This window comes from Tiliqua scincoides, chromosome 5 (assembly GCF_035046505.1).
Source record: "Tiliqua scincoides isolate rTilSci1 chromosome 5, rTilSci1.hap2, whole genome shotgun sequence".
Classification (NCBI taxonomy): Eukaryota; Metazoa; Chordata; class Lepidosauria; order Squamata; family Scincidae; genus Tiliqua; species Tiliqua scincoides.
The window spans coordinates 26,676,508-26,698,184 of record NC_089825.1 but is presented as its reverse complement, the minus strand read 5'-3'; the positions used below and the strand labels follow the sequence as shown (position 1 = coordinate 26,698,184).

Below are 21,677 nucleotides of genomic sequence, written 5' to 3'. Positions count from 1 at the left end.
TGGCATCAGCTACAATTGCCCACCTTTCATGCATTGGTGCCTTAATAGTGCCACACCTCAAAGATTTCAAGTTAACTATGCTGAAATAGAAGCCCATGTAAGCCCATTGGTACAGGTGGTGCATCCTTATCCATAGAGATTCCATTGCCAGACCTCCCCCCCATGGATTCCGCTAAGCGGAAGTGGAACATGATCACTCCACTTTCACTTCTGAAGCTGCGGGGAGCCCTGTAGAAGGTCGCGCATGGCTCCCCGAACCCCCAGGAGGCTGCAGGAGGCTCGGGTGAGTGGATCCAAGCCCCTGCAGCCCCCCTGAGTGGCACGATCCTGGGGTTCGCACTGCTGCCTCCCCCCACCCCCGCAAGAACTTAGAGCAGCTCAAACTCTCCCTGAGTGTTTGAAAACTGCTGTGCTAACTTCTACTCTGTCAACTCAGCAGACTGAGTTCTCCCTGAAAATACCTGCTGATAATATCCAGCACAAAGATGAAGTCATCATATTTGAAGTTAGACATATCTGTTCCCAGCAAATAGGTCTTCACTTTCAGCTGGACATCCTATAAAATAGAAAAATTATATTTAAAAATGACAGGCTAACTACTTCATGCATACAACATTTGCTCATCAAGATTGCATTTGTACTGGGAAGCAGCAAAAAGCTTTTGAAGAACCTTTTGAAAGATTTTGAAGAATTCAGTCTTAGATTTAAATACATTAAATACAACGCATTTGGAGGATGGACCGAAGGTGTTTGATTATTTTTAAGTTATGAAAAACCCACTATCTCCACATACACCAGTCTACATTTCATTGATTCCATATCTATATTGTGGCATTTGGATTATATCCAAAGGAGATTAATCATGACGAATCAGTCACAACTAGTTTAAGTCCCATTAATTTCAATGGGATTTAATCATGACTGATAATCTTTGGATACAACTCACTATGCTTTATTTGGCAAACCAAATAATTCAGATTTGGGAAGTTGCATATTCTAAGTTCTTACTGAAGCCACAGTATGGATTGCAAATCGCACCAGAAATCCCATTAAGACTACGATTTGAAATCCCTTCTGCTTATACTAGACACACAGTAAAATCCTACAAGTGTCTTCAGAAGTAAGTCCCATTGTTCATTAGGGCTTTCTCCCAGGAAAGTGTCCATAGAGTGGCAATCATAGGCTGCCATACAGTTTCTTATTTCAAGCACTATGTAACAACAGAAAATAATATGTACTGCCTTGCACTAGACCTATTTTCAACACTTGATTCACCTTACATTACAGCTGTGAAAGTTACTGTTCTAATCAATAGCTCACCATTTAAAGTGTGAAATCCATGCAAATTAAACTTGTTTTGTTGTAATGCATACATAAATAACCAGTGTGAAAAATGCACAAGAACACATTTGAAAATGTCAAAACCTAACCATATAGGCAAGATTCAGCCACTTTGATTTCATGAGAATCATGGCCCCAATCCTATAAGCCATCTACAAAGTGGAACTTCGGTTTTGCTATCACAAAAGGCCTAGTGACAGCACAAACATCATAACATTGTCGGGCCATTTAGCACCACCAATGCAAAGCATTGACAGCTCCACACACCCACTGCCACAAAGATCTGGTTGGCAGGCCCCAATAAGTTGGCAGCTGGGGCATGTCATGGGTGGGGAGGGGTTGTTTCAGGGGAGTTTCAGGGTGGGAAGGGCAGAAGGTGGTTCCTCCAACAGACACATTAACTGAAATATGTATCCTTCCCCAAATCCTTTTATTGGGATTTTATATCCTATTACAGATCTCCAAAGAGACTTCAAGGTTGCTTACAACAAAACAAAATAATCCAAAATACAATGAATGCCATCCACGCTTTTTTCCCCCAGAACAAAAATTTCTTATTCCAGCTTAAGGGAAACTGGGAATGCCACGCATTGAAATTTGTCATCTAAACACTAAACTCATGTAAAAATGGTATAAAACGTATAAACTTAGACACAACAACTTGTATATTTCAAGAAATGTTTTATCTACTGTCCATTTAGATAAAAGCCTTTTCAGCTTTCATGTTTTTTAAACTGTATTTGACGAACATGAAATTACACACAAAAATGAAGCCATCTTGAAATCATTTTTTTAAACAACAAATGCATACTAAGGTGAGTATTTGGTAGGTGATGGAGAAAGCAATTTGCCTACTCAAAACAAACCTGCCATATTCTTGACAGTCCATGTTCTAATTTCTTCTTTACATAACCACGGTCAAAATTGGACTCCTCTGCACCCATGTTGCTTCCATCTGAAAGGTGAAAGTATATTTCATTCAAACTTCCAGCTCACTCCAGTTACTTAACACTAATAAAACCTCAGTGTTTATTGGCTTTTGCACAGTGATGCAAACAAAAAAAAAACCAGCTAGTCAAATATTTAAATATCATATACTATCTTGGAAAATGAAAAAAAAAAACCCAGGAAACAAAACAAACAATAAACTGGAAAAGTCCAGACCCTCACTACTAGACAAAAGTTATATTACTAACAAAATAAACCTACAGATGTTTAATCATGTTCTCATTGGTTTCATCCCTTTTGCCTTGGTCATTAACAACTTCTCCTAAGAATCATATTAAAACCCATTTTTGCCCAGCCCACAGGTGTACACATTTGATCCCTATTGCATATATGCAACAGTTGGGCAGAAATGGCTTAAAAATAAGCTCCGTAACTCTAATTATTTTAAACTCATAACAACACTCAGTCATATCAAACACTAACCAGTTTAAAAGGCTGAACCAAGTAATGCAAATAGATAAATTGGTGATATGTGCAGGTTACCTTCCTCTGCAGAGAGGGAAAAAACAGAACAAACATAACTTCTTGGTAAATTAATCAGAAAGATGTAGATTAGAAGACAGAGCACCAGGCTTTGCAGAGAGATGCTTAACTATCGCTGGTTTAAGAAGTTACTTAGACTCAAACAGCAAGGCCCAGGGAGTTCCACGGCTTTTTCCGCCGCTCTTCTTTTTCTTAAACCAAAAATCAACCCAGGAAGACTGAGTAAACCTTTCAGTTTTGCTTTGCTTTTACCTCTGGTTTCTCAAAATCACCTTCCCCAAGTAACATTTTTCACCCACAGAGGGAAGACAGAGAGGACAGGCACAGACCCACATTTTCCATCCTACCCCTGTAGCAGTTATAAAGGCAGCTTGAGGCAGATGGTTTGGAGCTGAAAAAAAAGCCAGACTGTTGAGCAGCTTAACTTCGCCAGTCCTTCCTCACTTCAAATTATAGTCTGCCCAGAGAAGCACCAATGATAAGAGCAGATAAGTATGAAAAGAAATGTTAGTAAAACAAAATGAGCATTTCATTTCAATAAAAATGAATGTTATTTCATTTTTAGAATAAAACAGAATGATCATTTTACATAGGTTTCCTATTCCAAGTCTCCCTCCTTCTCACAGGGACAATAGAAGGGCTCCGGCTGCTATGCACATGGACCAGATATTCTGATTGCCATTCTTATATTTCCAAACTGAAACTTGAAATGTGTAATGCACTCAGATGCTGCTTTCAGACAGCAAAAGCTATTACCTACCAGAAGATGAAACGGACTCATCACGGTCATATTTCTCATGCCACTCCATGGTTCGATAGTAACTGAGCATGACCTCCCAGAGGGCTTTGCAGAGGTCAGCAAGACAGGGAATGTAGCTGTCAGATGTAATGTGCTGCAGAATACACAAAATTTGAAATTTTATTTTGCTTATCAGTCTAAACCTTGTGCCAAATACAAAACATACAACAATCATAAGAACAAAGAAGATTGAAGAAAAATTAAAAAATAATATGATACACATAATGCTCCTGTAGAGTACGACACATACAAACAGATGTCACTGGTAGAAGAGTCGGTTCAGAGGAAGGGAAATCATCCTCTTTTCCCTTCCCAAACTCTCTCTTTCGATCAGCTATTGAGCTGATTGCAATTGAGCTATTGCAAGACCTTCATTCATTCATATAAGTTCCATCTCTAATATATTCATCTATGTAAATTTATTTCGAAATGCAAGTCACCGCAGACACTCGCCTTTAAGTCGACCCGACAGATAAGTCAAGGGCAGGTTTTGAGCCAACAATCATGGAATTTTCTGTGACCCTCTGATAAGACAGGGGTTAAACTTAGGCGGGTGTCTGACTATAGTTTTGTTTGATTTTACCTGAGGCCAGATCCTAAAAAATAACCCACCACTAATTGTTACCTAAGAACTGTAGTCTCTAATTTATTAAAAACATAGTAAAAGATCATAAGATATATTTTTATTCTTTTTAAATTCTGGTCCTCACCACCTTTTTGTAAGCACTATCAGAGTAAGTGCACTGTAAACAACATACCAATAAAACAGTGGTTCCCAACCTGGTATTCATGTACTCCCAGGGACACTCAACAGGACCTTTAGGGGTACTTGAAAAAGAATGGAATAATGGTAGAAAAAGGCAGGTCATGCTCCAGAAAGCCTTGCAAGACAGGAATGCCTTGTAAGGACCAGCAAGGCAGGAAGAGAGGTAGCTAGTTGGCTGTGAAAGCCCCACCAATAGCTAGCTTTTGGTCATCAATTCATGTATGAACCAGTGATTGAAAACCAGCACAGTAAAAAGCTGAAATATAATATGGACAGCGATCAATCACCCAGAATTTCTCAGCACACTTCTGGTGCAAAACAGTGCAAAAGCAGAGTCTTCTGTTCTTCAAACAGATAAAAAAAGAACACACTGTGATAAATACATGAAGTCTGAGCTTTCATATAGAGGAGATGAGGGCTTGTATTATTAATTACAAACATTTTGCTAATATGAAGGGTACAGTTTATGGAAATGGGCTGCCAAGGGATATGCAAGTGAAAAAGGTTGGGAACCACTGCAGGAGAACCATGAATCAAATCCACCTTTAAGGTGTTTGGTGTGTTAAGCCAGAAGCTCTACGTATCGCATACAACCCATAACACATAACTGGGAGTGTGCAATTCAATTCACAGCAGAGAGATGCAGCTGCATATATTTGCAACCCTTCTTACTCAGAAGTAGACCCACTGCTTTCCGTGGGTGTTATTCTTAAGTAAGGGTGCATTGAATTGTAGCCTGCTTCAAATGGAAAGGAGGATTCCCATCCTGGTGTTTCAAAAAACAGACCTGCTTTGCAAGCATTTGCAAAGCAGAACCAGGCTGCAGCAGAAGGAAGGAGAATAAAAGGTTAACAAATTGCTTCTAAGGAGCTGTGCCTGCCTGCTGCTTGAGAAACTTGGCGCTTGTCTGCCGCTTGAGAAATGAAACTTTTCAGAGTTGAAAGGCTTTGCCCTCTGATTGACCTGGAGATAAGGCGAAGCGATAATTTGAGCTTGATTACTTGGCAAAAATTTCACATACTATAGGCAAGTATCTACGGTAATTCTTGCCCCCAACACAGTGTCAGAGAGATGATGTGGCCCTCCTGACAAAAAGTTTGGACACTCCTGGTTAGACTAATTAGTTAATTTTATATTTTTGAGTGGCAGAAGATTCTAAAGACATTCAAGAAGAGTTTAACAGTTCTTTAAGTACAAAATTGACATAAAGATTCAGTACAGTCGCACTTCTCATCTGCAGTTGTCCCATCCACAGATTTGACTTAACATGGATGACCACTGTGGATGAGAAGGGCCCTGCCAAATAGCAGTTTAAAAACAGCTTTTCTTACCATTGCAGGATGGCAGAACAGCAGGAAGGCCATCTCAGAGGATTAGAACAGCTATTTCCCAGAATGCAACACAGAAGCGTTTAATCACTTCCGCTCTGCATTCTTCAACATGCCAGGGCTAAGAGAGGGGGTTGCTTGCCTCAGCACAATCCAAAAATAGTTGTTCTAATCGCTGGAGACTGCGTTAAAGCCTCTGAAGGCGATCGGAGCTGAGCTCCAGACAACTCCGGAGAGCTTTCTGAAGCCCACAGAGGCCACGCATGTGCATCAGCCTTGAACCCTGAAAAACAAGACTTTCAGCTTGCCAAGGGAAACTGGCAGTCACTTTTTTTTTTATGAGGCATTTTGAAGCCTGCAGAGGCCATGGGAGGATGCATGTTTGCCTCTGCGGGCCTCAGGAAGCCCTCCAGAGGCGACCAGAACACAGCTCTGGTTGTGTTCAGAAGGTTCAGGTGGAACTAAGCCTGGTTCAACGTGGGTCTGGTTGGCCCGCATTGAGCCAGATCTGCAGATATAAAATCTGCGGATAAACAGACTCTACCTATACTTCAGAGACATTATGAGGTGTCTCTCCAGGGTGGTTAATAGGCGGGGGGTGGGTGGTATTTTTTAAAAAAATCTCTTTTCAAAGGTCATAGGTAGATAAAATAACATTTGCAATACACAATATTTCTGCAATCATATGACAACTATGTACCATGCAGAGGTCCTTGTACTGAAGTTTTTGAAACTTGGTGTCCGAGTTGCCTGCACACAGCTCTACATAACCAAGAACAACTTGGAATACAGTGTTGTGAATGGCCTGAGTAAAGTGCATGTGCAGTTGGTCCATCGCTGTCTGGAGAAAAGAAAATAACCAAGAGTGAATCATATTTTTAAAAGCCCCTTTTTGAACCCTGTTCTTTGATCACACTGCATTTCCAGTACTGCGAACCTGCTCATTCAGTAGAAGGTTCAGGCACACTGCAGTTTTATTTTCTCCCATAGAAGAGAAAAAGGGAAGGGGAGCAACTGTAGCTCAGTGGCAGAGCATAGGCTTTGCATGCAGAATGTCCCAAGTTCAACCTCTGGCATCTGGAAAAAGATTCTTATCTGAAGCCCAGCCAACAGTCAGTATCTAACTTTTTTGGTTCCTAACAAGTGCTGCTGAGGTCATTGGTGTCAACAATGAAATGGATGTTCCCACCCCAAAGGTTTACCAGTGCATCCATTAATTTGCTCCAGTACAACTTGATAACATTGTTATCAATGTCTGGCATCTGGCCTGGATGCCTTTAAAAAGGGATTGGACAAGTTTCTGGAGGAAAAATCCATTACGGGTTACAAGCCATGATGTGTATGCGCAACCTCCGGATTTTAGAAATGGGCTATGTCAGAATGCCAGATGCAAGGGAGGGCACCAGGATGAGGTCTCTTGTTATCTGGTGTGCTCCCTGGGGCATTTGGTGGGCTGCTGTGAGATACAGGAAGCTGGACTAGATGGGCCTATGGCCTGATCCAGTGGGGCTGTTCTTATGTTCTTATAACAACTTCATGCCTCCCAGTGGTTTCTATGGGCCAAAAGTAAAGGGATTGCAATCAGAGAGATTAATAGTAACAATAGTTCAGGTGTCCAAATGGTGTCCCACACTGCAACGCTCAATATTTTTCCTAATTGAAAAAAGCATTACAACATCATATCATCATAAAAAGTCAATCAAACAAAGGCAATGCTTCCTGCTCTCAGTCAGAAATCCGGAATGAACAAATTAAACTGCCAGTTGATGGGAGCCCCAAGTGTAATTACCACCGGTAAGTTCTCAGCACACTTTGATCCCTTTTGTACCATCATCCCCAATATTGCCAAAAATGTCCCCTCCCTCCTGCAACATCACAGCATGCAAAAAGAGTGGCAAAGTCAGGGGAAGCATTTCAGTGCAACCCTAATTTACATACTTGGGTTATTTATGTTGTGACCATAACACTTAGCCTTTGAGGAAAAGCAGGGGATGGAGAAATCCAAAAGAATCATAAAAGTAAGGCCATATCAAGAAGTGTTGTTAAGAAAAAGCATGCCAACCTGTGTTTTTCCTAATAATCTGTAAGCCTGCTGCACCTTGGTATAATGGTTGATATCAAAGTTCTTGCAGATTTTGGAAAGTGCTACATCTAACTGTTCCTGCAAAGTTAAAACATGAACATTCAGTAAAAAGGAATAATGTGTTAGTTGCACACAATAAAAACTATAATTCATGTTGAGAGTTTTCCACAATGAAGCTAAATGCCACATAATTAACCAAATGGCTGAAGCCACACAGGGTTGAGACACACAGTGTTCCCTTTCAGTAAAAATCAAGACACTTGAATACTTACTTCAATTTGCTCCAAAGTGTCTTGCAGTTTTGAATTCAATTCACTGCAAATAATAAAGTCCAACATTAGACAATGTCTAAAACAAAGCCAACAAGTGATACAAGTGTTTCAGAACAGAAGAATGTTATATCACATCACTTTAATTTGGCAGATCCTTTTCAGGCTTCTTCTTCCAAGACTGAGTGTCATACATTTTGTGCAAGAAACACCATTATCAACCCTGAAGAGAAAAGTATCTCTGAAAGGCACTGATTATCACTATCCCTTAAAGTAGGAACATAGTAATTTATGTAGACCATTACATAAATTATCAGTACATAAAAGATCATTAATTATGTAAAGGTGTCCACATTTGAGAACAGGAGTGGGTAGTTAAGTATTCCATGAGCTACATGATCCTCCCCATGGTAATGGCAATCACCAAGGTCCTCTTAGAATTCTAGAAAATGACAATTTAATGGTGAGATTGTGTACTTTTTCCAAATTATAAAGATCGAGCTCCACAAAAAGCTAAGGTATTGTTTGACTGCAACTTCCTCCATGGCCAGTTTCACATTGCCATGAAAAACTAGAAGATACTCTACTTATTTTTGCACAAGCTTCAGATAGCAACTGGGAAGACATTGTAACAATTGCTGATAGAGCAATAGCCAAAAAAAAAAAAAAAAGTTGAAAACGGTTACTCAAGATCTTCATTGTCCAATGTTACATTTGCAGTAGGTGCTGCACTGCTAACAGAATTGCACAGGTTCTGGAGCAAGCAAAAGTATGAGCTGCTGGGCTTTTTCCTTTCAAAAACACTTTTTCTACACACAAAAGGTCTCTTTGGATCCAACCCCATTAACACAACCCTAATTCTTTCCTTGCAAGCTGCTAGATATTCGAGACTATTAAAACCAGGGCTCTGCAGCTCATGCAAACCTCTTTGAGGCTGGCTTAAAAGCCAGGATGTGAAACAAATTTCAAGTGGTGGCCCAGCTTAATTGAGAATCCTCAGCCCACCCAAAATGCGACTGCATTTCAAAATAGTTTGTCACCTTTGTGTGTAGCAGGGTACACATCTGAATTTGCCCCAGATCCTACCATGAAAGAAGCAGCAAATGATACGGGTTTCTCTGCTGCAAAGCACAAACAGCACTTAGATGGATTACCTGGTCAAAGTGCCATGAAGGTCTTCAGATGCAAACACATCTATATTACAAAAGTATCAGAAGTGGCCTTAAACATATCGATTCATTTGTTGCAGTGTAAAAACCAAAAGAGAAGGACTTTCATTTTAAAACCCCCACACCCTTTTAGGCAATTCATTCCATACTGAGCTTCATGTGTGGAAGCCAGGGACAATTTGTTCCATTTAGGGTTGATCATTTTCAGGACAAACTGTTTCTTCAGTACTTCACACATTGTAGAGGAAAAAATGTACCACAAATTTTGCTTTGTTCATATCAAAGTGATCTGTCAGAAATCCATGGAGCAGAGCTCAAGCCTGTAACGTGCAGCTAAATGAAATATAACAATCCCTGGGCAGAATGATTTGATCTTTCAAAGACTCAATTAAGCGCAGCAACCAAATTAGCTTGTGGCATTCATTTTATCCAGTCAATTAATTAAGACATGTTAAAGGGGCCTGTTTATCCATTTAACTGACAATTACTCAAAAGAGAAGAAACAAACCAAAAAGAAACCAGAAAAAAAGGCCAATGTAGTAAAGAAAATCCAGCTATGGACATATCAAAATACATTTTGAAAAACATTTAGAAGGTAAGTTTTTTAATTGATACATATTTACTTATATGTACAGGGGGGCATGTACCTGTAGATTGGGTCCCACACACAGCGCCCAAGACATCCCTTCCAGAAGTGAGGGGAGCTCTGCTCCCCTCACCTCCGGAGGGTCATCTGAGCCCAGTAGAGGCCCAATGTCGCGGGGGAGGTTTTTGCCCCTACAAGGCAGGCATTTGCACATATCTGTGGTTTCAGGTAACCGCAGTGGGTTCTGAAATGGAACCCCCACAGATATGACGGCACAACTGCATATCTGACCTTTCCTTTCTTCAGTAGAAAGGTTCTTTCTTTCTACTGGAGGGTCAATCTAAATGTGAAATGTTTTATCATATTTGTATCTATTATGATTTCTAACAGCACTCATGGAGTCCAATCCAGATCAGGGTTACAGCATTGCATGAGGTTGGACTTTAGCTTTCCCCTTTGCCATTTTCACGGATGAAAAATAAATAAATAAATAAATAAATAAATAAATAAATAAATAAATAAATAAATAAATAAATAAATAATAATAAACTTTATTTCTATCCCGCCCTTCTCCGTAAAGGGAGAAGGTAACTGTGGGCAGGTCATTCTCCATCCTCTCTGATAGTCTGTGGGGGAGCACTTGGGAGACGAACCACCAGAGAGGGCAGACTCACCACAGCCACATGTGGTTCACAATTATTCCAATTTTTGCTTAGTGGTCCACAGGCTCCTAAAGGTTTGGAACCACTGAAAAAGAACATCTGCTCAATAACCAAGGAGAATAAGCATCAACATTAAGAACATAAGAACAGCCCCACTGGATCAGGCCATAGGCAATCTAGTCCAGCTTCCTGTATCTCACAGTGGCCCACCAAATGCCAACAGATGTGTTGTGCCCTTGGAGGGGGAGCCAGAGAGAGAGAGAGCATGTGGCAGGGAAGCCCTCTCTTAAAAAGGGGTTTGCAAAACGTGCTGAGCTGCATGGTAGCTTCCTTACTACCACACAGCAGGGTAAACACTGAAAACATCAGGATGTCCCTTATCAGCAAAATTCAATGGGGTCTAATGGCTGGCTTCCTAGATGGGGGAACTTAAACAATACCAACACCAGAAGGCAGTTCAGGTTTGCATACAGTACTTAAGCAGTAATTGGGTTAAAACAATACAATGAATACAGTAATGTAGGAGACTGGGTTAAAACAATACAATGAATACAGTAATGTAGGAGACTGGGTTAAAACAATACAATGAATAGGAGACACTTAAACAATGATTTACTATGCCAGACTTCTTCCTATAATATGTGAATCATAGGGAGGTGGATTTTGTAACCATGAACTTGTGACTTGACCAGAGTTTTTGGAAAAGTGTGCTGGGAGAAGTGTGGCCTGCATGATGTTTTAGTAACATAACCAGATATATAGAGAAAATTACAACTAAAAGGAAAAAGGGGATTTTCACATAACAGGCCTACTCCTGACAGATCCAACCCTGAACTGAGTGAGTGCCAGCCTGAGGCCAGTGCAGGGGCTTGGGAAGGGCATTTCTGGGGCGTAACAGGGCAAGGGGAGGGCGGGTTGGTGGGAGGAGCGAACCTAGGAGGTGGGTGGTGCCAGAATCCAGTACTTAGGCAGGATCCTAACCCTGTTTCCAAGTGGCCTGGCCTTACAACAGGCTGCTCAGATCTGCACCACCTCTTTAGGTGGCACAGGTCCTAGTAGCCCCATAGGGGCAGCTGCCCTGCAACAAGGGTAAGGGGAGTGAATTCCCCTTACTCTGAGTTGCACTGCAACCCGGCCCAGCCCAGCCCAGCCCAGCCCAGCCCAGTCCAGCTCTGGATGCAGCACAGGCTGGTCAGCCTGCCTGCTCCAGGGTATGTTAGAATTTGGCTATAAGTATTCCTACAGTGCTGTGAACAAGTTCATGGCTTTGGCTCCAGCCCACATTAACATACTATGATGGACCTTCAGTCTTCAGCACAAAAGAGTAAGTTCAACTGAAACAGGAATCACTATTTAGCAGAAATATGAAGCTGCTTAGACTCGTATCACATTTGCATTGTTAGAAGCCTCAACATGCATTCAGTAAACTTTATAAACGTTTACTGAAGAGCGTAGCAGTCTTTTTTTTTCTTTTTTTTTAAAGGAAATTATACATCTTTTTCTAACCAGAAAATTAAACTTCTAGCTGAGAAAATTGGAAATAGCTCGCAATTCTCTACAGGGTTTCACATTCCCCTTCTTTGTTCTTTGCTTAACTGAAGGACAGAATTGAAAAAAGCCTGCTGTATTACCTTATGCAACTGTAGTGTTTGAAAGTGCTCGCTGCTTTCTGGCATTCCAGGCACAGTTGAATAGCCCCTGGGTAATCCTCCTCCTGAGGGAAATAAAACATACGCTAAGGGGTGGGGGGAAAGCCACTTTCATTTTTTTTTTGTTTTCAAACTGCCGGCACTGTGCATCACAAAACAAGGACAACTCACCTCAGAACTACTGCCGCTGGTGTTTTCCTCTCATGGGGAAAGGGTTAGCTGCCTTGCTAGCTGCGCTGCTGCTGACAGGTCAGTAGTGCCAAGGGCAGCACATTGAAACAAAACTGGGCAGAAAGCACACAACTACTGGCCTATAGATATAGATGAGCCAAGACAACACTCTGGGCTGGTCCAGATGATACATTAGTGCCCAAATTGGCAATCGGCAATATGTGTGTTCATACTGCATGTGTTTGATAGCTCCTTCCTTCCCTTCCCAGATACTTTGGCTTCTCACATGGTAAAGCAGTTCAAACAAACTACCCCTCTGGACAGGATGTCAAACCTACTTTTGAAGCTGGTTTATTTATTTATTCTACGTTTACCCCGCCTTTGTCCCCAAAGAGCACTCAAGGTGGTTTAGCAGCATGTGTAGAATGATGGTTTGGATGAGACTCTGCCTCCAAGCCAGAAACAAACTAATACAGAAGTGAGGAGAGGGGACAGGATATGCACACAGAGGGAGGATGCACAACACTGATCACGTGGGGCCAGACCGGGCACTAAAGTATTGTCTGCTGTAAATTTAAGGAAAACATGAAAAGACATTTCTGTCAAGCAAGAACGGATTTTTCATCTCAGTTCTATCATGAGGAACAAGAAACTCACAGTGTAATTCTCTTTACTATGCAACAATTGGAGCACAGAGGCTTGCTTAGGATCTGCACCTGGAAACTCTAAGATGGCAGTTCTCAAACCTTTGGGTTCCATGAGCCCTTTACACTCCTAAAGGGAGTCTTGGGGAGTCCCACTGGCACATGTGAAGAAACCAGAGTACCAGCACCAACAAGGCAGTGGGCATATGGCAAACACTTATGGTGTACTAGTGGAGCCGAAGTGCCCCTAAGATCACACTTTGAGGAAACACGGCTCTAAGGGAACTGCAGGTCGCCAAGAGGCTGTAGTGGTGATCTGTCTCACAGATTGGTTGGTTTAGCTCAGCCACTGGAGGAAGAAAGGCCAAGTCACACTGAGTGGGGCTGTCTAAAGTAGCACTCGAAATTGTAAGAATGGGCAGTAGTATGGATGTAATATGCTATTCTTTTCACCTCCATCCAAGCATGGTGGTGGCCTATTCCACAGCTACTCACAAAGTAGCTGCAAGACACATAGAAGTCATGGCATTGCCTCCCTTTCCACAGTGAATGAAAGTTCACAGTTGAGCCACAACAGCAGCTTCAGCCTCTAGTACACTTGAGATGCATAAGGCAACATTGCTTCAGCTACAATTACATTCTAGCCTTAAGAACACTTACCTCCAACATTTCACTTAAGCGCACGTCGGTTTGTTGCTAAAAATTAAAAAGGAAAAAAAAGGTCAATGCATGCAGCACAAAGATTAAGATGTTTTGAGAGCAGAACATCAGTTCTATTCATACCAAGGTTTTTATCGTTCTCAAAGATTTCAGCAGGCCCACCAGCAACTGACGTTTGCGCTGATTTGCCAGAAGGCCCAAGCTTGCTTGTGTAAAACCTTCCTTTGCACTATTCAGATGCCTGTAGGAGAGAACAACAGAATTATGTAAAGCTGGCTATCATGAAGTATGCATGAAAGTGACTGAAAAGCTGCTACCACTCAGGGTTGACAATACTGAGTGAGATCAACCAATGATCCGACTTCTTGCAATTCAGATGTTAGTATAAACTCAAAATTTCAGGGTGAGAGCATGATGAGAACAAGAGTGAGAGCACCATTACCCCACTCCAAAGGCAAAGGAATCTCTTTGCCTTTGGAGTCAAACCCCATTCCAACAAAATTCAACAAATTCACAGCAAACCATGGCTGAGGAATTTTAACTGTGGTTTTACATAACATATGAATTGACAACCCGTAATTACAGCCACCTCCAGAGTTTACTGCACCCTGGAACTGGCAGAATCTTGACCTCATTGGTCCTTGCACAGAAACAGCCGCACCTGGCTCGGTGACGGAGTTGCTGAGGCAGGCTATTGAAGCCACTCAGGTGTCTGAACCTAGTCTGGAGCATATTGAGTCCAAAATGCACAAAAAGTTGCCCACAAAGTACAGGTTTGCCTCTGTTGAGGGAGCATGTGCAAAGGAATCAACAGAGAAAGCTGCTCTCTCTCTCTCCACTATAGTGAATAAGGTGTGAATTCACTATAGTGAATAAGGAACAACCTCAATCAACAAGAGCACTCTGAATACACATTTGCATGCTACAAACTCAGTAAAAAATTGGGAGATGAGGTTGAAGATTTTTAAGTCTGTTCAGCCAAGACATTCCCTGGGGAATCCCTCCCCTCTCTCACCCTCCCCTGCAGGGCTGTTGTTTGGACAAAATAGGATCTCCTATATGCCATATCCTGAGCTGGTTAGATGAAGGGAATAATGCAAATATCATTAATAAATAAATACATTCACAATAAGTGAAGTCTGAAGCCACTTAGTGTCTTACCTGAACCTGACACATATGTCTAAGAAGCAATAATACAAGTAATTAACACAAAGTAGCTTTTAATTAACAAATCAAAGTAGATATAAAACTATTTCACAAATGCCACTTGGTTTTTTTAAAAATTTCTTATAAAGCACACAAACTTAATTAAATGATGTACTGTACCGTCTTCCATTTGTGCAAATGACAGCAGCTAACTGAAGGCCAGTCTGCAATGATGTAACACGTTCAAGTTCCTACAGAAATGTAACAAATGCCAATTTATTTCTGAAGGAAAAAATTCAGAGTTAGAAGGGGTCTTCAAGAGAATCTAGCCCAATCACCTGCATGAAGCATCTCCTGGTAGGACTGGGGAAAAACCCATTTTTAAACTCTGAAGAGCAGCTGGCAATCAGGGTAGATATTGCTGAGCTAGCTGGACCAAAGTTCTAACCCAACTTAAGACAGGCTCATATATGACTCTTCAAACCATGTCTCTACATTTCTTCCATAGGGCGACCGTAGAAATAAACCCCAGCTTTTATTTCATGGGCCATAGAAAGCCTGAACCTGATAAGACATGATCATTATATGTCACCTTAGACATAGCTGCTCAGGGATCCAAACTAATTTTTCATTTCCATTCATTTTTTCCATTCATATGTACTTTGTAGGCAACAATGACTTACAAAAACACCTGGGGCTTGTTAATCAGAAGTACTTTTGGTAATTATATGGGGATGAAAGTAATCCAAGTGTATTGTTGCTAGGATCCTGGATAGCTCTCTGGTATGCCATCAAGCACCACTGAGATCATGACTCAGATCAAGGATGAAAACACCCCCCAATTGTGTCTACTGAAAGATATTAAACTAAATTATAGTCATATTCACCGCATCACTTTATAAATCACACAAAGCTTTTACAGTGAAGATAAAAAACCAGGCACACAGCAGTTCACTAACTTACCTTGACATACGCAGGCTGTTTCTCAAGTATCAAGTCTGCAACCTTTTTAGATACCTTGTTAGAGAAAATATTTTAGGTGAGGTATAGCAATTATGGAATGTGAATAGGTTTACATTGAATATTTTGAAGAGCATCAAGAATTCTTGATAAACCATCTGCAACATTTGATTATCATAACATTCAAATATTTGCAAGCAAAAGTGAAGAACACTTCTTGCTAAAAAGCAAGAATAGCAGAATTGGAGGATCTCTCTGCAAATCAGTTACAGAATTGAAATTAATCTCTAAATTGAAGAGCACATGAAGAGAAATTCAAAAGACATTGAACAATTATGCTTAATAGAGGCAATTTACTTTGTCATTCATACATAGCCATGTGCTTAATATAAAAAGGAGATGTATATAAATGAACATTTAAAAAACAGATATTGTAACTAAAAAGCAATTTACAGAATGTAGCCATTACTATTTGTAATCTGTATGCTAATATTAATACGATTTGGGGTCAGACCATGCATGAAGCAAGAAGAAGCAGCAGCTTTGAGCAGCTTATGGTCACCTGAGGTCCCCTAACCCTATCACTCACCTCTGCAACCACACCCACACTTCCTCCTACTTGTTCAGGAAGGAACAGAGGCGGGCAAGCTGAGACAGACTGCTTCCAGGGCTACTGCCAAAGATCACAGCAGCAGAGCTGAAGAAGAACACAGTTCCCACAGTGATCCAGTCCCTCCCTTCTTCTGATGTGTACATTAGCACAAAGGACTGGTCACTGCCTATCTCTGCTGCCACTTCTTTCAAATTGACTGGGTACAAGGTACTACCACTAGGATTCTCCATGCCCAACCAGTTTTAGAAGAAAATGTGGAGCAGCAAAGCATAAGCTCACCAATGCATTTACAAAAGAGGGGGGCAGAATCTGAGTGATGCTTCAGGTGCCAATTCAGGTTGGGTTGGGCCTCTTATGCATTTTCCATTAACTTGCAGTGTTTTTCTCTTTCCACTGCTTGCAAATTCCAGTAAATCAAGTACACTGACTCTTGTTGCAGTAAATGAATCACATTAAGCAACGATGAATAAATTAAGCATCTTTTCACAGTCCGACCATTACACATGGTGCTAACATGGGCATAAAAATTCCTTGCCTAAAAGCATTAATTCCTGTAAATTTGCCCATACTGACCATATTACAAAGAGCAGAATACCCCATCTCACACACAGAGAGAAAAGATACTGTGCAAATCAGTGAATGGTTTAATAAAACAAGCCATATGGCTCAAATGAGCAAGCCAAACCCAAAGCTACAGAGGAACTAAGACAACAAGCTTTGGTTCTGAATTGGCTTGAAAGCCATTTTTAAGAGCAGCAGGCTGCCTGTTCCTTTCCTGACTTTAGATTTTCAACACAGGAACATACAATATGTGAAGATGCCATCTACTGATTCAACCCATTGACCAATCTAGCCTAGTATTTTCTATAAGGAATGGCAAGGTCTCCAAAGTCTTGGGAAGTGGTCCCTTCTAGACTTTGTAAATTGGAGATACTAGAGATTGAACTCTGGCAGTTTCAGTTGACTTGCGCTAATGGCTGCTGTTGTGACAGGAAGAGTGACATAATAGCACAGGAGTGTCAAACTCATTTCATACAGCAGGACGAACAGCATTCATGGTGCCTGCTAAGGGCTGGAAGTGATGTTATTAAGCAGAAACTGATATCATTAAGCAGGCAATGTCCAGAAATAAGCACTTTTTCCTTCCCTAAGAACTCATTAGCTGCAAATGACAGAAGAGAAAATATGCATATCTTGATCACATTTTCAAGATATGGGAGATCCCAATTATTACGCAGGTCTTCTGAAAGCAGTGGCACTGCTGAAAGGATGGTCCACATGATAACTGGGCTCTCCCAGCACCACCCTTTCAGCAGTGCTTCTTCAGTCAATGTGTCACTTCACCTCACAGCTCAGCAGCTGAAAGCAGCCTATGGTGCTTGGAGAACTCAATTATCACAGGGGCCATATCCAGCCCATGGTCCTTATGTTTGACACCCCTGTAATAACAGCTGATGAAAACGAAAAGAGAGCACAAGTGGAGCACAGAAAAAGCAGACAGGCAGGTGAAAACAGAGTTTACACAGACGGAGGAGAGTGTGAGTGGCCACATTTTGCCACTCATTTACCAACATTTGTAAGATGGTACTGATAAACGTGAAATTGTCCTTTCTGATTCTGACAAAAAAATTTACAGACCTCATCAAGGGCAAGGATAGGTGAAGAAAGCACCACTGCATCCTACTTACAGCTGCTTGCTGTTGCTTTAGCTTGTCTCTATACTCTTCCAGCTCTTGAAGGCTAAGAGAAGGAGGCAGCTTCTGTACGCAAAACACAAATAAAATCCACACAAATATGTAAGCTTTTAAGACATCCAATCGCTAAATTATTTAAAGGACCCATAGAAACCATTAATGAACATAAGAACATAAGAACATAAGAACAGCCCCACTGGATCAGGCCATAGGCCCATCTAGTCCAGCTTCCTGTATCTCACAGCGGCCCACCAAATGCCCCAGGGAGCACACCAGGTAACAAGAGACCTCATCCTGGTGCTCTCCCCTACATCTGGCATTCTGACTTAACCCATTCCTAAAATCAGGAGGTTGCGCATACACATCATCGCTTGTACCCCATAATGGATTTTTCCTCCAGAAACTCGTCCAATCCCCTTTTAAAGGCGTCTAGGCTAGACGCCAGCACCACATCCTGTGGCAAGGAGTTCCACAGACCGACCACGCGCTGAGTAAAGAAATATTTTCTTTTGTCTGTCCTAACCCGCCCAACACTCAATTTTAGTGGATGTCCCCTGGTTCTGATATTATGTGAGAGTGTAAAGAGCATCTCCCTATCCACTCTGTCCATCCCCTGCATAATTTTGTATGTCTCAATCATGTCCCCCCTCAAGCGTCGCTTTTCTAGGCTGAAGAGGCCCAAACGCCGTAGCCTTTCCTCATAAGGAAGGTGCCCCAGCCCCGTAATCATCTTAGTCGCTCTCTTTTGCACCTTTTCCATTTCCACTATGTCCTTTTTGAGATGTGGCGACCAGAACTGGACACAATACTCCAGGTGTGGCCTTACCATAGATTTGTACAATGGCATTATAATACTAACCGTTTTGTTCTCAATACCCTTCCTAATGATCCCAAGCATAGAATTGGCCTTCTTCACTGCCACCGCACATTGGGTCGACACTTTCATTGACCTGTCCACCACCACCCCAAGATCTCTCTCCTGATCTGTCACAGACAGCTCAGAACCCATCAGCCTATATCTAAAGTTTTGATTTTTTGCCCCAATGTGCATGACTTTACACTTACTGACATTGAAGCGCATCTGCCATTTTGCTGCCCATTCTGCCAGTCTGGAGAGATCCTTCTGGAGCTCCTCACAATCACTTCTGGTCTTTACCACTCGGAAAAGTTTGGTGTCATCTGCAAACTTAGCCACTTCACTGCTCAACCCTGTCTCCAGGTCATTTATGAAGAGGTTGAAAAGCACCGGTCCCAGGACAGATCCTTGGGGCACACTGCTTTTCACCTCTCTCCATTGTGAAAATTGCCCATTGACACCCACTCTCTGCTTCCTGGCCTCCAACCAGTTCTCAATCCACGAGAGGACCTGTCCTCTAATTCCCTGACTGTGGAGTTTTTTCAGCAGCCTTTGGTGAGGGACCGTGTCAAACGCCTTCTGAAAGTCCAGATATATAATGTCCACGGGTTCTCCCGCATCCACATGCCTGTTGACCTTTTCAAAGAATTCTATAAGGTTTGTGAGGCAAGACTTACCCTTACAGAAGCCATGCTGACTCTCCCTCAGCAAGGCCTGTTCGTCTATGTGTTTTGAGATCCTATCTTTGATGAGGCATTCCACCATCTTACCCGGTATAGATGTTAGGCTGACCGGCCTATAGTTTCCCGGGTCCCCCCTCTTTCCCTTTTTAAAAATAGGCGTGACATTTGCTATCCTCCAATCTTCTGGTACCGTGGAACACCACCTACCCAGCACCACCACCACGAATCTTAGGAGGCTGTGGATCAGGATACCAGATAACAAAAAGAGCAGAAAAAGTCTATTTTGAGGGCAGAGAAAAAGTACTGATCCAGTACAATGAAGACCACCATAAGTATCAGAAATCATTTGAAGTACTGACATTTTGATTCAATGAATTTTCTTACCTCCAACTCATACTTAACAATGTCAAAGGAGTCATTGGAAAAATAGACCTCTTCAATACTGTTGATTAATTCTTGCTGTGCCTGAGGATCGGTTGGCTGTTCCCGAAGTTCTCTGAGTTCCTCCTTAAACACATAATACATTTGAACAAAAAGCGTTACCTTGCGAGAATGATGCACTACCAAAGCACCTTACAATGAAAACCTTACAATGAAAGGGTTAGGTACACAACTGAAGGAACTATTTCTTATTCCTTTTTCTAAAGAAAAAGATAATTCACAGTAATGTATCTAGTTGTATTTCTCTCCTACTGTGCAAAATGCCACTATATGAACCTCCATGGGATACCTGTAATAAATATCACCAATCCCTATTAGCAGCAGAAAGTAGGCAGAAAGCAACAGAATGGGAGAAAGTAGGGCTCTTTTCAGATCTTCCAAGGTTGTAGAATTGACTACTAAGGTGCTGCAAAGATATGTGCTCCCAAAGCAACCTGCTCTACTTCACTGGAACGTGTGACAAATGTATAGCATGACCTTCTTAAATGGTCATCAGCTCTTACACTGAAACCTGGAGTGCCCAGTTCTACAAACCAAGCAATTTTTTCTCTTGCTAAGAGGAAGTAACAGGAAGTTCTAAAGTCCTACTCTACTCCATGTGGTCCTAGTACAAAAAGGTGAATAGGCAGCTTGGGGTAATTTGCCCCACTGCAATAAAGCATGATGAAGCAATTATCTAAAAAAACATCTGCTTCCCTCAGCAGAACAAGGAGTGGAAGAACCCAATTGTTCCTCATATAACCATTATGCAGAAGAGTTACTAAGGTATGTGGGTTGTATCCCAAGGTCTCTCTGCTCTGGAGCAAAGACTCCTTCTGCAAGAAGAAGGAAACCTTATGATGCAATACCACATAATTATCGGTCTTACTGGAACAGTAATATCTAACAGCAGTACCTATTGCCTATTCCATGAAAGCCATTTGTCAGATTTAAATTTTACAAAGTACAAATATGGTACATGAAAACAGAATGCTAGTTCCACAACATCTGATTTAATTAATTGTACCTGAATGTTAAATAGACTTTTTGACTGAAGCTAAATAACATTTTTCTAGCTCAGTTGTCACAGTATGTTTGCATAAAACATTAATTTGAAGCTCTATAAAAGCTATTGCAATAATTTTTCAATTTGTCTTGTACCTCCATGAAACATATACTGTTTAACCAAACAGAAACCAATCAGTGAGGCTGAAAATTAAATTCATGTAAGAAAGCCACAACATTTGTATTAAAGAGAAAATGACTCTCTGGACATCATACGCACTACTTATTCATAAACATTTTTACCCCACCTTTCCCTTTTACAATAAAAGGTCAAAGGTAACCAACAACAATAAAATAAAATACAATTACCGTATGCATTATACAAAATATTAATACTATAATGAACTCTTATTAGCTGAATTCTGATTGTAACCGATTCTTGAAGTGGTACTGTTCAAGAAATATTCTGTAAAGAAATGAGGGAGGTTTTAATCTGATTGCGTGGGTCGGATTTAGAAGTACTTTTGATTAAACTGCATAGCACAAAAAATTAAAGGAACAAATTAACATAAAGGGTGATGCCAATGGGTGAGTTAATCCATTTTTGATGCATCATCTAACTTTCACAGTTAAACAAAATGCTCCTCTGAAATGTTCCAGCACATATCCAGCTTTTGGTCAA

The 21,677-nt window shown here is 41.2% G+C and overlaps 1 protein-coding gene across 2 annotated transcripts in view; it reads right to left on the bottom strand.

Annotated features, from left to right (window-relative positions):
- VPS50 (VPS50 subunit of EARP/GARPII complex) overlaps positions 1-21,677 on the bottom strand; it is a 108,951-nt gene that overhangs the window by 76,326 nt on the left and 10,948 nt on the right. The window contains exons 3-15 of one of the 2 annotated variants that reach the window (XM_066627426.1): positions 19,955-20,077; positions 18,026-18,097; positions 15,728-15,781; positions 14,945-15,015; positions 13,742-13,859; positions 13,619-13,654; positions 12,126-12,208; positions 8,081-8,123; positions 7,788-7,886; positions 6,426-6,566; positions 3,593-3,725; positions 2,208-2,296; positions 462-556 (exon numbers count right to left, since the gene is read on the bottom strand). In XM_066627426.1, coding sequence (XP_066483523.1) covers positions 462-556; positions 2,208-2,296; positions 3,593-3,725; positions 6,426-6,566; positions 7,788-7,886; positions 8,081-8,123; positions 12,126-12,208; positions 13,619-13,654; positions 13,742-13,859; positions 14,945-15,015; positions 15,728-15,781; positions 18,026-18,097; positions 19,955-20,077 — 1,157 coding nt within the window. The remainder of the gene's footprint in view (positions 1-461; positions 557-2,207; positions 2,297-3,592; positions 3,726-6,425; positions 6,567-7,787; positions 7,887-8,080; positions 8,124-12,125; positions 12,209-13,618; positions 13,655-13,741; positions 13,860-14,944; positions 15,016-15,727; positions 15,782-18,025; positions 18,098-19,954; positions 20,078-21,677) is intronic. The other variant, XM_066627427.1, reaches the window with a different exon arrangement.